The 17,842-nt window shown below is 40.5% G+C and overlaps 1 protein-coding gene across 1 annotated transcript; it reads right to left on the bottom strand.

Moving 5' to 3' along the window:
* Window positions 1-1,711: 1,711 nt before the first annotated feature.
* On the bottom strand, window positions 1,712-17,595 carry LOC139376690 (homeobox protein Mohawk-like). Its single transcript, XM_071119551.1, has 7 exons — window positions 17,429-17,595; window positions 16,403-16,562; window positions 15,541-15,694; window positions 12,747-13,061; window positions 4,492-4,525; window positions 3,987-4,218; window positions 1,712-1,774 (listed from the first exon to the last, which is right to left on the bottom strand). Exons 1-7 carry the CDS (start codon window positions 17,593-17,595, stop codon window positions 1,712-1,714), a joined length of 1,125 nt encoding a protein of 374 aa, XP_070975652.1.
* Window positions 17,596-17,842: the final 247 nt, after the last annotated feature.

Genomic DNA, 17,842 nt, shown 5'->3' with positions numbered 1-17,842 from the left:
GTCTCCAGACTTTAAAAAAATCCTTCTTTAACATGTCTCCTCCTCTTCATCTACACTGATTGAAGTGGATTTAACAAGTGACATCAATAAGGGATCATAGCTTTCACCTGGTCCGTCTATGTCATGGAAAGAGCAGTGTTCTTAATGTTTTGTCCAGTCATTGGATAGACGTGAGAAACTTTCCTGATAAACTTCAACGGATCTAGCTCAACGTGCAAGACTTTGAACACGCTACTCATGATGTCACCAAAGCATGCGAAAGGGACCAGTGGAAAATGCTACTAAGCTATGTTTTAGGGTATTGTCTCAGAGCCCAATGTATGATTATATGCGTATGTTCAGTGTCAGGAGAATGTCCCCAAAATGCATCATGATAAGTCCACTCTGTCAGATGGCCAATACAGTGATTAAAAAAAACAAAAAAACAGTTTAACTAGCAGTTGTATGGTTGTGCAGCCTTAAAACTCATTCTATAAGACCAAGACATTGGTGGTTTCTGAGCAAAAAAAAACTAAACTCATCATTTTTAGTGAGGTATAGCCTAGTGGGATAGGATTAGCAAGAGAAGTTGAACACGTTTCACATTTATTTAGTCAAATGTATTAATTCAAAAGTATTTCCACTGCTATGTTGTGATAATATTTATACCTAGGATACAAATCCAGTCTTTTAAAAGTGAATATAACAAGTCATTGAGAATTGAGAATTTTTCTTAAATAGTCAATGGTCAAAAACACAGTTCTCATGTAATCAAATATATCTCACGGTTACAATAAAGAAATACACACATTGACCCCCCCCCCCCCAATTTAAAATGTTTTATCGCTCAAACATTACAATCCGATATAAATACTATAAGGCAGGAAGTGGTGAATGAATGAGACTTGTTAACCGTGTAGTATACAGTTCCTTCAGAAAGGATTCATACCCCTTTGACTTAATCCATATGTTGTCGTGTTACAGCCTGAATTCAAAATATATTAAATCCATTTTTTTTCTCTCTCTCACCCATCTACACACAATAGCCAATAATGACAAAGTGAAAACATGTTTTTAGAAGTTTTTGAAAATGTAAATAAAGATATCACATTTACATAAGTATTCACACCCCTGAGTCAATCGTTTTTTAGCAGCACCTTTGGCTACGATTACTGCTTTGAGTCGTCTGGGGTATGTCTGTATCAGCTTTGAGACTTCGGGGGTATGTCTGTATCAACTTTGCACATCTGAATTTGGGGATTTTCCTCCCATTCTTCCTTGGAGATTTTTCTCAAGCTCTGTTAAATTAGATGGGAAGTGTCAGTGAACAGCAATCTTCAAATCTTTCCACAGATTTTCAATGGGATTGAAGTTTGGGCTTTGGCTGGGTCACTCAAGGACTTTCACATTCTTGTTCTGAAGCCATTCCAGCATTGCTTCATTGCTTTGGCTGTATGCTTGCTGTCATTGTCCTGTTGGAACGTAAATCTTCACTAAGGTCATTTGCACTCTGAAGCAGGTTCTCATCAAGGATTTTCCTGTATTTGGCACTATTCATTTATAGTTTTTTTTTAATTCTTACCAGTCTCCCAAGTCCCTGCCACTGAAAAGCATCCCCATAGAATAATGCTACCACCACCATGCTTCACAGTAGGGATGGTGTTAGACGGGTGATGAGCTGTGCCTGTTTTTTTTCCAGGCACTTTGCTTTCAGGCCAGAGAATCTTTTGTCTTATGACTTGCCTTTTTTTGCAAACTCCAGGCGTGCTGTCATGTGCCTTTTTCTCAATAGTGGCTTCCATCTGGCCACTTTCCCATAAAGCCTAGATTGTTGAAGTGTTGTAGAGACTGTTGTCCTTTTGGCAGGTTCTCCCATCTCAGGCAAGGAACTCTGTAGTTCTGTCAGAGTGGTCATTGGGTTCTTGGTCACCTCCCTGACCAAGGTCCTTCTTGCTTGGTTGTCCAGCCAGCTCTAGGCAGATTCTGGGTTCTTTCATATTTTTTCAATTTCCCAACGATAGACACCACTGTGCTCTTGGAGATTTTCGACATTCTAGAAATTGTTTTATACCCTTCCCAAGATACAGTGTATGCCTCATCACAATTCTATCTGCGAGATCTACAGACAGTTCCTTGGACTTCATGATATAGTTTCTGCTTTGACATGCACTGTCAACTGTGAGACCTTATATATACAGGGGTGTTTCTTTCTAAGTCATGTCCAACCAGTTAAATTGGCCACAGGTAGACTCCCAAGTTGTAATGAGATCTCAAAGGAAATTGGATGCACCTGAGCTCAATTTGAAGTGTCTTATGTGTCTTAATACTTATGTAAATTAGATTTCTGAGTTTCATTTGTAGACATTTCAAAAAATATATATTTTATCTTTGTCATTATGGGGTATTGTGTGTAGATGGGTGAGAGAAAAAAATTCAATATTTAATCCATTTTGTATTCAGGCTGTAACACAACAACATGTGGAATAAGTCCATGGGTATGAATACTTTCTGAAGGAACTGTAGGTTATCTGGTAGGTGGAACTGTCCGTCTTGGAAGAAGAAGCCAGCAGCATTCCAAAGAAGCAAGAATCAGGTTGGCACAACATTGTCTCTGCTCCACTTTTCAGCATATTTAAAGTCATGTGGTTACTTGGACGTGCTTCAGTTCGACTGGTGGCTAGCCAAAGTCGGCTAGGCTAACCAAACGAGTGTGCTCGTAAACTCACTTAAGACATTCGCTTGAAAAATGAGAAAATAGTACTGTTTGGCCATTTTGAGAAGCTGTAGCCAATATACACTTCCTAAAAAGAGTCAGAATGAATCTAAGATACAGTAACTCAAGAAATCGGTCATTGATTTTGCCGTGTTTGCCGTGGAGATCGTAGTCACGCAATTACTAAGATGTTTGGTGCTGTATTTCTCAATGAAAAAATGTGCATGAAAACAAGTTGTCTCTCTCGTTGAATGACAACAAAGACTTTATTAAAGAATCCCTACAGTTGACCAATCACGGAAGAAGGTGCGAAAACTTATTTTTTTAAATGTGCCTGAAAATCTGAAAAAACCCTTACTGGAGTCCAACACAAACAAAAATGTCACAAAATGGCGTATAATATATACACAAACTCATCCGAACCTGTTAGTCTGGGAAGCATGCGGACGCCTTTACTCCATACCCAGACCATGAGGTGAGACTACCAAAGGGGGGGTTCACCTCATGGTGAAAACTGATGAAAACTGGTCTTTAGTATTGAAAAAATCCTCAGTTCTATTTTTGCTCTGAAATGTGATACTATATTCTATCATGACTTCGATGCCACATTATTTTACAATACTGCTACAACGCTATTTATCTAATATTTGGGGCGTCAGGTAAGCCTAGTGGTTAGAACGTTGGGCCAGTAACCGAAAGGTTGCTAGATTGCTTTTACCTTGTCAACTCGGGGATCCAATCTGTCATATTCTACCCTTGAACAAGGCAGTTTACCCACTGTTCCCTGGTAGGCCATCATTGTAAATAAGAATTTGTTCTTAACTGCCAAGTTAAATAAAGGTTAAATAAAAAAATATTTACATTTACATCAAGGTAGAAATTTGTCCTTTCATATTCCTCTCACATCAAAATCGAAAATGTTAAAACACTTTGACAGAGTAGGTAACTTTGCAAAGTTGGTCAACACTGTTTTTTTTTTACTGCAGTCCCTCTACACTTGTGTTAAGTCTTGAAAATCGCATAAAAAAAAAAAAGTACCACAATTTAACATTGTAGGTTGTAAAAACATATAATATAAATTCCAGTTGCCTTTTGTAATTCAAATTGATTCAAGTGACCAGATTGGCCCTGGTCCAGACGGTGTAGGTTGAAGATGCCCCTAGACGCTGATCTTGGTTCAGTTTTGCATTTTCCTCGCTAATTATTAAGGATAGGATTGGAGGGGGAGAAGCTGATCCTAGATCTGCGCCTAGAGGGAAATAGTGTCTAGACATTGAGTGATCAGTGTCTAGACCACTTTGACAGTCTTTATCTCGGAGATGTGGGAAGACTTCTGGATGATGCAACTGGTGGGGGTGCGCCCTGTGGCGCAGCTGGTGGTGGAGGAGGGTCCTGTGGCACAGCTGGTGGTGGTGGGCCCTGTGGCGCAGCTCTGCCCCTGGGCCAAGTTAGACAGAGCCATGGCAGCGTGGATCTCCCTCCACTCTGCCACCTCCCTCCGCTGGCCTCTTTCACTCTTCCCATCGCTGCAAAAGACATAAAGGAGAGCCCAGGCGGAGATTTAAAGACTGTATGGTACACTCCCCAGGATGAAATCGTCATACACAACAGGGAGACTTTCTACCTACAGATGACAGAAATGCATCTGCCTAGACTGCCTTTATTTGCTCTTCCCAATGTGGGCATGCCAGAAGAGAAAGCCACATTATTACATGTTAATGAATGATTTGAAAAGTGAATAAGTCTTTTACTCACTTTAAAGCCATGCAGACGTAGAAGAGTTCCATAAACAAACATACCTGTCACATCTAGTTGATGCCAAGTCCATCACGTCTGAAAAACATAGAGAGACAAAATAAATACTCAATTAAATGTATTGTGCAGAAAAGTATGGAAACTGGAGACGGGAGTTTTCCAGAACCTGTACTTCACATATATGTATTTTCATATCTGTGTGACTGTCTACGTTGTGTTTTCCAATATTTACGTGTGTGTGTGTGTGTGTGTGTTTTTTGTATGCATTACAGTATTTGCGTGTGTGTGCGTGTGTGTGTGCATTACAGTATTTGCGTGTGTGCGTGCGTGTGCTTGTTTGTGCGTGTGTGTGTGCATTATAGTATTTGCATGTGTGTGTGTGTGTGTGAGTGTGTGTATGTGTGTTTGCTTCACAGTATTTGCATGTGTGTGTGTGAACTTTAACTGCCCCAGAGGGCCTTAACTCACTGAAGTACTCTAGTCTAGCTGCTCTTAGGCACGCCGGCCAAAACAAATGCAATTATGTTTCTCCTCTGCCTTTGAGATGGAAAAATACGATATCTGTGCGGTGTCATGAACACAGACGCTGTGTTTCCAGGTCTCCAGAGTTCGTTTGACTGTTATTTGGCTGTTTTTTTTATTATTCCTTCCTCTGCCTTTGTTTCAACTGCAGTACATCCAAGGTCATAGAAATGCGCATTAGAGTATTGTGTGAATAAGCGACATGTAATACTCCCTCTATGGATCTTTAGTGGCAGTGTCTCTCCTTCTGGGTGTGTTTGGTTCCTGTCATGCCCTAAACTGATTCAATCACCTTAACTCAGTGTATTGATGGCTATCTCACCTTGGGTTCTTTGGATTTGAAGTGCTTCCGGAACAGTGTCGTTGAACAGATGGAACGGTGTCGTTGAACAGAGAACGGTGTCGTTGAATAGAGAACAGTGTCGTTGAACAGAGAACGGTGTCGTTGAACATAGAACGGTGTCGTTGAACAGAGAACGGTGTCGTTGAACAGATGGAACGGTGTCGTTGAACAGAGAACAGTGTTGTTGAACAGATGGAACGGTGTCGTTGAACAGATGGAACGGTGTCGTTGAACAGATGGAACGGTGTCGTTGAACAGGGAACGGTGTCGTTGAACAGAGAACAGTGTTGTTGAACAGGTGGAACGGTGTCGTTGAACAGATGGAACGGTGTCGTTGAACAGATGGAACGGTGTCGTTGAACAGAGAACGGTGTCGTTGAACAGATGGAACGGTGTCGTTGAACAGAGAACGGTGTCGTTGAACAGAGAACAGTGTTGTTGAACAGATGGAACGGTGTCGTTGAACAGAGAACAGTGTTGTTGAACAGAGAACGTGTTGTTGAACAGATGGAACGGTGTCGTTGAACAGAGAACAGTGTTGTTGAACAGATGGAACCGTGTCGTTGAACAGATGGAACGGTGTCGTTGAACAGAGAACGGTGTCGTTGAACAGATGGAACGGTGTTGTTGAACAGAGAACAGTGTCGTTGAACAGGTGGAACGGTGTCATTGAACAGAGAACGGTGTCGTTGAACAGAGAACAGTGTTGTTGAACAGGTGGAACGGTGTCGTTGAACAGGTGGAACGGTGTCATTGAACAGATGGAACGGTGTCGTTGCCAGGGGTGTATTCATTACGGAAACTTTCACAGTTTAAAAACCAAACGGAAGCAAACAGAGCAAAACAAGAGTTTCTATTGGACAAATTCAGGTACATAGATCACTCCCCGTTCCATTTTTTTCTGTTTTGCAACAGAATGGGTGTAATGAATACGTCCCAGGTTGAAACTTAAATCTTACGGAAAATATGAGCTCAAATGTTGGATTTTCAATCTACCAAACACACTTTGTGTACTGTTTGGGTGTTATCATACATTTTGATGATTTAGTTTATAAATGCGTAAGAAATAGTGTGTAATTTGCATGTTTGCACACACATTTTTCATGTGAACACAGCAGAACGGGCTCTCTGTTATGTTGAGTCGAGTCAGGCGTGTCAAGAGCCATGTTTCTTCAGGGAGCTATGAGCAAGAAAATTAGAGGCCAATTGCGAGCACACAAAATGCTGCTTTCAAAACGCACTGCCTGAAACATCTCAGACTCCGATTTCTATAGCAAGGTCCGGGCCAAAATCAACTACAGCTAGACAATAAATCGTCTGGCCTCTTTCACATTTTGCTACTGAATGTCTCTAATCTTTTTTGGTGGTTCTGACATTTCATTTTACCAAGGAAAATAGTAATTATTCTGGAAAACTCAGCACTAAATCAAAATGTACATGTACAGTTGAAGTCGGAAGTTTACCCACACATAGGTTGGAGTCATGAAAACTAGTTTTTCAACCACTCCACGGTGTCGTTGAAAACTAACTATAGTTTTGACAAGTCGGTTAGGACATCTACTTTGTGCATGATACAATAATTTTTTCCAACAATTGTTTACAGACAGATTATTTCACTTATAATTCACTGTATCACAATTCCAGTGGGTCAGAAGTTTACATACACTAAGTTGACTGTGCCTTTAAACAGCTTGGAAAATTCCAGAAAATTATGTCATGGCTTTAGAAGCTTCTGATAGGCTAATTGACATCATTTGAGTCAATTGGAGGTGTTCTATGTGTACCTGTGGATGTATTTCAAGTCCTACCTTTAAAACTCAGTGCCTCTTTGCTTGACATCAAGGGAAAATCAAAAGAACTCAGCCAAGACCTCAGAAAAAAATTGTAGACCTCTACAAGTCTCGTTCATCAAACGCCTGAAGGTACCACGTTCCTCTGTACAAACAATAGCACGCAAGTATAAACACCATGGGACCACACAGCCATCATACCGCTAAGGAAGGAGAGGTGTTCTGTCTCCTAGAGATGAACGTACTTCGGTGCAAAAAGTGGAAATCAATCCCAGAACAAAGGACCTTGTGAAGATGCTGGAGGAAACTGGTATAAAAGTATCTATATCTACAGTAAAATGAGTCCTATATCGACATAACCTAAAAGGCCATACAGCAAGGAAGAAGCCACTGTTTCAAAACCACCATCAAAAAGCCAGTCTACGGTTTGTAACTGCACATGGGGACAACTATCGTACCTTTTGGAGAAATGTCCTCTGGCCTGATGAAACAAGAGTAGAACTGTTTGGCCGTAATGACCATCGTTATGTTTGGAGGAAAAAGTGGGAGGCTTGCATGCCGAAGAACATCATCCCAACCGTGAAGCATGGGGGTGGCAGCATCATGTTGTGGGGGTGCTTTGCTGCAGGAGGGACTGGTGCACTTCACAAAATAGATGGCATCATGAGGTAGGAAAATTATGTGGATATATTGAAGCAACATCTCAAGATGTCAGTCAGGAAGTTAAAGCTTCGTCACAAATGGGTCTTCCAAATGGACAATGACCCCAAGCATAATTCCAAAGTTGTGGCAAAATGGTTTAAGGACAACAAAGTCAAGGTATTTGAGTGGCCATCACAAAGCCCTGACCTCCATCCTATAGAAAATGTGTGGGCAGAACTGTTAAAGCGTGTGCGAGCAAGGAGGCCTAGAAACCTGACTCAGTTACACCAGCTCTGTCACGAGGAAAGGGCCAAAATTCACCCAATTTATTGTGGGAAGCTTGTGGAAGGCTTTCTGAAATGTTTGACCCAAGTTAAACAATTTAAAGGCAATGCTACCAAATACTAATTGAGTGTATGTAAACTTCTGACCCACTGGGAATGTGATGAAAGAAATAAAAGCTGAAATAAATCATTCTCTCTACTATTATTCTGACGTTTCACATTCTTAAAATAAAGTGGTGATCCTCACGGGCTTAAGTGTAGGGAATTTTTACTAGGATTAAATGTCAGGAATTGTGAAAAACTGAGTTTAAATGTATTTGGCTAAGGTGTATGTAAACTTCCGACTTCAACTGTAAATCATTATGGGCAAATTGAACTGTGCTTTTTTTTTGTCTCTGCATTCTTTAAATTTTACAATAATTCTTGATTTGTTTTCCTGAAATTGTTTTTTTTTTTACAAGACCTGTAAAAAGCATGTTAGTGCCTCTCAGACCAATTCTGATCTGGGAAACTGACTACAACAAATACAAAATACCTTGGCTGACTCTGAAAATAAAATGTCAATTCTGGTCATGGAAGTCCACTTAGTTCATGAACTCGTAAAGTCGTTTTGCACAATCCGGGTCTTCAAGGGGATGCAGGAGCTGCTAGTTTTCACATCCCCTCAAAAGTTAGTCAGACATTGATTGGCACTGGAGATAGACAAATCACCTGGTTCTAAAAATCTAAATCAGTTGCCGATTGAGAGACAGATGGAAACCAAGCCACCAAGATTTAGAACTTTTTGAACAAAAGTTAATTTCCTGCAATTCTACACATTTTGACATGGAGCGTAGAGAAAATGTTTATCTTTTAAAGCAAGTTTGCTGCAATTCTACTCATTTTACCATGTGGCAGAAAGAAAGATTAGCAGTTTTACTAATTTCCTGCAATTCTACACATTTTGCCATAGAGTGGAGGCAAATGTTTGCAGTTTTTAATATGATAACTGACGATCAATGGGCCCCACCCTGGTCGGTAATTCGACCATGTTTACTACAAGTTTAGATAACTTGCTAATCTAAAATGTTTTTGCTGACATGGGCTAATTGAGTGACTGCTGATGCACAACCACATTTCTAAATTGAACCTGGTTTATTCTATTATTCTAACACCTCAACAGTAAGTTGAGACCCCGACTGAGTTCCTAAAAAAAAATTACAATATTGTATTTACAGTACCAGTCAAAAGTTTGGACGCACCTACTCATTCCAGGATTTTTCTTTATTTTGACTATTTTGTAGTGCAAATAAAGCGTGTTTGATGAACTGCCGTCATATTGGACAACCCAGAAACAGCACTAATTAGGCATATTGACTAGTTTACTCTTTCCACTCCCACGCCAAGCAGCCCCTAAATACTCCAGGGACACAAACAGTTACAGTGTGCCTGTGACTGAAATCTTTCTTGTTTTCTGAATTTTATATTTTCTTTTGGAAGCCTACCCTAAAACGAAGTATTTTGTGACTTAATTAAGTAAAAACTTCCTGTGATGTAAACTGTTATGTTTTTATTGAACAATTTAAGTCACAATTCTGAGATAAACAATTAGAAACTATACTGTCAACTCTGAGTGTGAATACAGTGGTTCCAACTTCCATGGAGAACTCTGTGGTGATTTAGTGACAGGGACCAAGCAGAAACACTCTGAAACGGCATCTGTACCAGAAACTTAGGCAAAGGTCCTCACGTCTCACCTTGGGGACAATAAAATCTCAGATATTCTGTAATTGACCCTGAGAATTGACATTTCCACCATGGCAGTGAAACTACGCATTCTAGAATATGGATAATGGAATTCACTGATCCGGAATGTTTTAACTTCTTGCTCCTACTTGAGACGCAGATGTCTCAAGTAGACACCTGGAAATGCAAATGCGCTACGCTAAATGCTAAATGTACTCGTTAAAACTCAAACGTTCATCAAAATGCACATGCAGGGTATTGAAATAAAGCTACACTCGTTGTGAACCTAGCCAACAAGTCAGATTTTTAAAATGCTTTTCGGCGAAAGCATGAGAAGCTATTATCTGATAGCATGCAACACCTCAAAATGCCTGAATGCGACGTAAACAAAGATTTAGCTTATCCGGCGCTACACAAAACGCAGAAATAAAATATAAAACATTCATTACCTTTGACGAGCTTCTTTCTTGGCACTCCTATATGCCCCATAAACATCACTATTGGGTCTTTTTTTCGTTTCAATCGGTCCATATATACCCAAAATAGCTTTCTATGGAAGCTGTGTCATTCAGAAAAAAACATCGTTTTTAAACGCTGCGTCATTTTTTTAAATTAAAAAAGTCGACGATAAACTTTCACAAAACACTTCGAAATACTTTTGTAATCCAACTTTAGGTATTAGTAAACGTTTATAATCTATCAAAATGATTACAGGGCGATGTATATTCAATAGCTCCTCGTCTTCAAATCAATGGCTGCCAATGTGTACATTCAAAACATCCTGGTGGAGACCGGAAGAAATTGAATCCAGTTAGTTGGATTTACCAAGAAAAAAGTCCCTGGAAAATGAAGACAATGGCGACATCGTGTGGAATCTGTAGGAATTGCATGCAGATCCATAATTAATTTTGTGCCCTTTTAACAACCCATGAAAGTGACACATGGAAATAATTTTTAGCTTTCAGAGAGCAGTTTTTCTTGCGTTTTTCGATGAAACACACGATCTGTTATAGTCACAGCCGTGATTTAACCAGTTTTAGAAACTTCAGAGTGTTTTCTATCCACACATACTAATCATATGCATATACTATATTCCTGGCATGAGTAGCAGGACGCTGAAAAGTTGCGCGATTTTTAACAGAATGTTCGAAAAAGGAAGGGGTAGACTTAACAGGTTTTAAGTAAGGGATTTAAATGTCAGCATAAGTTCCTATTAGCTGTTGCTTTGGTTCCAGGACCTTTTGTGGAGTTTAGAGTTGTCAACCTGATTAAGGGCAGTTCTCCTAACTTCAGGTCAACCTGATTAAGGGCAGTTCTCCTAACTTCAGGTCAACCTGATTAAGGGCAGTTCTCCTAACTTCAGGTCAACCTGATTAAGGGCAGTTCTCCTAACTTCAGGTCAAGCTGATTAAGGGCAGTTCTCCTAACTTCAGTTCAACCTGATTAAGGGCAGTTCTCCTAACTTCAGTTCAACCTGATTAAGGGCAGTTCTCCTAACTTCAGTTCAACCTGATTAAGGGCAGTTCTCCTAACTTCAGGTCAACCTGATTAAGGGCAGTTCTCCTAACTTCAGGTCAACCTGATTAAGGGCAGTTCTCCTAACTTCAGTTCAACCTGATTAAGGGCAGTTCTCCTAACTTCAGTTCAACCTGATTAAGGGCAGTTCTCCTAACTTCAGTTCAACCTGATTAAGGGCAGTTCTCCTAACTTCAGGTCAACCTGATTAAGGGCAGTTCTCCTAACTTCAGGTCAACCTGATTAAGGGCAGTTCTCCTAACTTCAGGTCAACCTGATTAAGGGCAGTTCTCCTAACTTCAGTTCAACCTGATTAAGGGCAGTTCTCCTAACTTCAGGTCAACCTGATTAAGGGCAGTTCTCCTAACTTCAGGTCAACCTGATTAAGGTCAGTTCTCCTAACTTCAGGTCAACCTGATTAAGGGCAGTTCTCCTAACTTCAGGTCAACCTGATTAAGGGCAGTTCTCCTAACTTCATGTCAACCTAATTAAGGGCAATTCGCCTAACTTCAAGTTTTTTTTTATTAAATTTTTTTATTTCACCTTTATTTAACCAGGTAGGCTAGTTGAGAACAAGTTCTCATTTACAACTGCGACCTGGCCAAGATAAAATATAGCAGTGTGAACAGACAACAACACAGAGTTACACATGGAGTAAACAATAAACAAGTCAATAACACAGTAGAAGTCAACCTGAATAAAGGCAATTCTCTTAACTTCAGGTCCTGAAGGGCACACAGGTGTTAAAACAGGTGCCTATTTGTGTCTTGTTAAAGCTCTCGACATTGACAGATAAGAACAACTCAAGGAACAGAAGTTTGGCCAACCTAAAATGGCAAACGTTAACCCGACAAGCATTTCGCTCTGCAAATCTGTGCACCCAACCAATAAACTTGATTAGAAGTAAACTAGTTGGTTAGTGTTATGCCAAGCAAGTGAACCCACGACCGTGTCCAGTCGATATAAACATACAGTGGCAAGAAAATGTATGTGAGCCCTTTGGAATGACCTGGATTTCTGCATAAATTGGTCATAAAATTTGATCTGATCTTAATGTAAGTCACAACAATAGACAAACACAGTCTGCTTAAACTAATAACACACAAATTGTTGTATTTTTCTTGTCTACATTGAATACATCATTTAAACATTCACAGTGTAGGTTAGAAAAAGTATGTGAACCCCTATGCTAATGACTTCTCCAAAAGCTAATTGGAGTCAGGAGTCAGCTAACCTGGAGTCCAATCAATGAGACGAGATTGGAGATGCTGGTTAGAGTTGCCCTGCCCTCAAATGTTATGACCAATTTATGCAGAAACCCAGGTATTTCCAAAGGGTTCACATACTTTTTCTTGCCACTGTACATTAGCTGGTATGTCTGCGTCTTAGGTCGTGCTTATGGCAGTGTTTTGTAGACTTTATGGTTGGAGTTTTCAAGTAAAGTGTCACAATATAATGGGGAATGTTTGATTTCTTACACATAGGGTAGACAAAGCGTGTCTCTGCCTCGGAGGAAGAGGGCGAGACAAGGTCATCATCACACTCGTTGGAGCTGAACGACCCTGAGTGGTTCCTGCGGCGGGACTTTGTGACGTCATCAGTTGTCGCCATTACGTGTCGTAGGGTGTCGTTAAGGTACCGTTTCAGCAAGCTGCTCTTGTACTTGGGCGGTGGAGAGATGTAGTCGTCACTGTAGGCGGGATCAGTCCTTTTCTCCTGTTTGATGACACTCTTGAGGGAGGGTCTGGAGATCTCTGATTGATTTGCTGGAGTTTGTAAGGGACATTCGTCGTCTGCAACATGGGGGTAAACAAAAAACATTGGCCTCCATCAATTAGTCTCCAAAAGAGCCTGAATATCTTTCTTTTTTTTTGGGGGGGGGGGGGGGGGGGGGTTAAATCAGGTTTAATATTGTAGATAGATAATTGTCTGCCTAATTTCCAATTCCCCTATATATTTTTATGTAAATATGTAAATATATACACACACACACACGTGTCAAGTTCCTCGGCGTACACATCACTGAAAAACTGAAATATTCCACCCACACAGACAGTGTTGTGAAGAACGCACAATTTGGCTTGGCACCTAAAACCCTCACAAACATTTACTGATGCACAATTGAGAGCATCCTGTCAGGCTGTATCAACGCCGGGTACAGCAACTGCACCGCCCACAACCGCAGGGCTCTCCAGAGGGTGGTGTGGTCTGCCCAACGCATCCCTGGGGGCAATCTACCTGCCCTCCAGGACACCTACAGAACCCAATGTCACAGGAAATCCAAAAAGCCACTGTCTGTTCACCCCGCTATCATCCAGAAGGCGAGGTCAGTACAAAGCTGGGACCGAGAGACTGAAAAGCAACTTCTATCTCAAGGCCATCAGACTGTTAAATAGCCATCACTAGCACATTAGAGGCTGCTGCCGTATATACATAGACTTGAAATCACTGGCCACTTTAATAATGGATCACTAGTCACTTTAATAATGTTTACATATCTTGCATTCCTCATCTTAAATGTATATACTGTATTCTATCCTAATCAACTGTATCTTAGTCTATGCCGCTCTGACATTGCTTGCCCAATATTTATATATTCTTAATTCCATTCCTTTACTTTAGATTTGTGTGTATTGTTGTAAAATTGTTAGATATTACTTGTTAGATATTACTGCACTGTTAGAGCTAGAAACACAAGCTTTTCGCTACACCTGCAATAACATCTGCTAAACACATTTATGTGACAAATATGATTTGATTTGATCTTTTTAAAAATATTTTTTCGTTTATTATTTTCCCCTAACCCTACCTATATACATTTTATGGACACAGCGTATTTTACATTAGTTATCTTGTTGTTTTTAATTCCACTGTCACTACTTCCGCCGAAGTCGGTCCCTCTCCTTGTTCGGGCGGCGTTTGGCGGTCGACGTCACCGGCCTTCTAGCCACTGCCGATCCACTTTTCATTTTCCATTTGTTTTGTCTTTGTTTTACACACCTGACTTTAATCCCACAATTACTTGTTCATTATTTAACCCTCTGTTCCCCCATGTTTTTTTTGTGAGTGATTGATTATTGTATTTCCGGTCTGTCATGGTGTGCGTGTATTTATGACTTTGTATATTTTACATTTTGAGTAAAAGTATGTTGATTACTCATAGGACATAGGACCCATTACACCCACCCTTCAGCTCCACTCAACCCCTCTCATAGATCCACTCAACCCCTCTCAACGATCCACTCAACCCCTCTCATCGATCCACTCAACCCCTCTCATCGATCCACTCAACCCCTCTCATCGATCCACTCAACCCCTCTCAACGATCCACTCAACCCCTCTCATCGATCCACTCAACCCCTCTCATCGCTCCACTCAACCCCTCTCATCGATCCACTCAACCCCTCTCATCGACCCCCCCAACACCATCCAGTTTTTATTTCTATTTGCCACATATTTTTCAACTGTGCTGTGAAAGTTCTGAACCTTTTTATTCTCATAGTTTACAGATTGTAAATTAAAGATAATTATTTTTTGCTAAAAGTATTATTATATTATTGATCGACTGACTATGACTTTTCAATTGGTCCATTGAAAAATCTCTTCCCAACTATTTAGCTGTCTATATGGCACAGCTGTCAATTTTTTGGTCCTTAAATTAAACGGGTATACATTTTTATTTAACACAATTTTCTTTAACCAATTTCGGTCTTTAAAACCAGGGCCAATAGGCAAGTTCCTTACTTTTCCCACCTTCCACTTGCCTCTTCCATTTTTGCGGTCTCACGTTACTTTTTAAGTTTACTCTCTGCAGACACAAAGAAACTCTGGTCTTTATTTATTTTAGTTTGTATCTTATCTTTAACTCTGCGTTGTTGGAAAAGGACCCGTGAAATAAGCATTTCACTGTTAGTCTACAGCTGTTGTCTACGAAGCATGTGACAAATAACATTTTATTTGTTGAAAGGTAATCAACTCTATTACTTATTAACAAAATTACTCAAGAGACAGTTGTTTCTGTATAACAGTATTGGCCAGTGTTAATTGTCAACTTTTTACAAAGTTACAGAAACTCTTTAAAAGTGTTAAATCCCTAACACTTTCTTAAGTAAAACATTAACTCTGTGTGATACGGGACATTAGTTTATGAGTGTTACAATGAACACTTTTAGAGTTGATTTCACACTTGCAGCGTTGATATGTGTAACGCATATTTGTTGGAATTACATCCCCAGCTATAATCTCGCTTAGTCTACCCGCAGCCCCTCTTACTCTCAGAGTTGGTGTCATCACTGCTGACACTAAGTCTCTCAGCGTTGCCCTGAACGTATTTGTTGTAGAGTTTGATACGTAGAGCCCAACTCAGGTCTGGCTGTGTCACTGTGTTCTTCAGCCTCCGTCGGGCATTGGCAAACCAGTTTGAGACCTGCAGCATAAAGAGAAAGAGGATTTCAGGAATTCAGGATCGTCAACTTGTCAACAAATATGTTTTTCACTGACTGGTTTCTCCTTCTACTTCCATGGTTCATCCACATGATCGATGAATGACTAACATACCTCAGTTCCCCTGTACTAAAGTCATGTCTCAGTTACCCTGTACTAAAGTCACGTCTCAGTTCCCCTGTACTAAAGTCACGTCTCAGTTCCCCTGTACTAAAGTCACGTCTCAGTTCCCCTGTACTAAAGTCACGTCTCAGTTCCCCTGTACTAAAGTCACGTCTCAGTTCCCCTGTACTAAAGTCACGTCTCAGTTCCCCTGTACTAAAGTCACGTCTCTGTTCCCCTGTACTAAAGTCACGTCTCAGTTCCCCTGTACTAAAGTTACGTCTCAGTTCCCCTGTACTAAAGTCACGTCTCAGTTCCCCTGTACTAAAGTAACGTCTCAGTTCCCCTGTACTAAAGTCACGTCTCAGTTCCCCTGTACTAAAGTCACGTCTCTGTTCCCCTGTACTAAAGTCACGTCTCAGTTCCCCTGTACTAAAGTCACGTCTCTGTTCCCCTGTACTAAAGTCACGTCTCAGTTCCCCTGTACTAAAGTCACGTCTCTGTTTCCCTGTACTAAAGTCACGTCTCTGTTCCCCTGTACTAAAGTCACGTCTCAGTTCCCCTGTACTAAAGTCACGTCTCTGCTCACCTGTACTAAAGTCATGTGGGACCCCAGGGCGAGCAGGGTCTTCTCTGTCTTGGTGGGGTAGGGGTTGTCCCTGTGTTGGTACAGCCACTGCTTCAGCGGCCTCGCCATGTCCTGAAGTGCCTGCCGCTTGTAGCGAACTTTGACCCCACCCAGACTAGACCTGTGTTGAGGTGATATATGATATAAAAATGTATAATTCTCTGACGGGAGATGAGTTGTCATCATGTCATAGTTATTGCAAGGATAGGGTTGCTATACCTGATAGTTCAGGGACGGTCTAGGACCAGAATACAACCTGGGCATTATTTACACTGGCAACAAACCAAAAAATCTCCATACAGGTCTCCACACCGTCCCGTTTTTTTTCTTGAGACCCACATTATTAGCCAAATAATGATTGTTTTGTACAAAACCCCCAATGTTCTGTAGACAGGCAAACTGGGCAAAAAAAATGACCAGCCCATCTGGCATCAACATGATAGAAATCCTAAATAGTATTTTATACCAATCAAATCATAATGAGCAACTTTTACTGTAATACAGTCATCGGTAATGTTTTCACTTTCAGTAATAAATCATGCCCGAGTATGTATTGTTGGTTACATGATCCATAGGTGTCACTGTTGGGCTGTGGAAGCTACCGAAAGTTGGCTCTCAGTGATGGGAATATGTGGGTCAGGTTCGTTAATAATTAAAGAAGTGTTCTTGTTCTGCAGATATAACCTGGTTCTCCCAATCAATTCAAACGTTTGATCATGGTATCCATTTCCCCTCAATCTGAATAAGTAATGTTATTATATATCTATCTCAGTTTTATTTTACGTGTATTTTTGCAGCGTTACATATTACAGACAATTTTATATTTATTTAATAAAATATCAACACTGTCTTTTGTATGAAAAAAAAATACAAATATAGGACTGCAATGAAGATTTTTGAAAATGCATCTCATCAATGTGGGTTTTACTTTTACCTTTAGTAAGTTGTGCTGTATTTGACAAAAAAAATAAGAGAAAAGGTGCTTACCCGTACCTCCTGTCTACAACAGGGTTGTCTTCTATTGCATCTTGGCACAGTAAGTCTATATGCTGTTCATTTGTTACCAGACAGTCCACATTGCATCTCTCCTCCTCACTCCTGTGTTCCTCCAAAATCTTGTATTGATTTGACCTCTTGACAACTATCTTGTTCATCTTTCGAATTGCTCGTTTTATCCAAACAACACTTGGCGCAACTGCAGAAGTTGAAATGCGAATAGATGCAGTAACTTTCCATCCACACTGTGATGTATGTGAGCAGAGGAAGTAACCCAAAGTCTCGGTGCGCTCAGAACTTAAGCCATCGAGCCAAACGACAGCCCATCTGGAGGAGCCCGTTGGAACTGGCCCTTTAGGAATCAGTCACTGATGCCAGTCTTGACTTTACCAATGAGAGGGTGTT

Source organism: Oncorhynchus clarkii, chromosome 20 (genome assembly GCF_045791955.1).
Source record: "Oncorhynchus clarkii lewisi isolate Uvic-CL-2024 chromosome 20, UVic_Ocla_1.0, whole genome shotgun sequence".
NCBI classification, from domain to species: domain Eukaryota; kingdom Metazoa; phylum Chordata; class Actinopteri; order Salmoniformes; family Salmonidae; genus Oncorhynchus; species Oncorhynchus clarkii.
The sequence above is the reverse complement of the archived record's forward strand: the minus strand, read 5'-3'. Positions and strand labels throughout refer to the sequence as shown.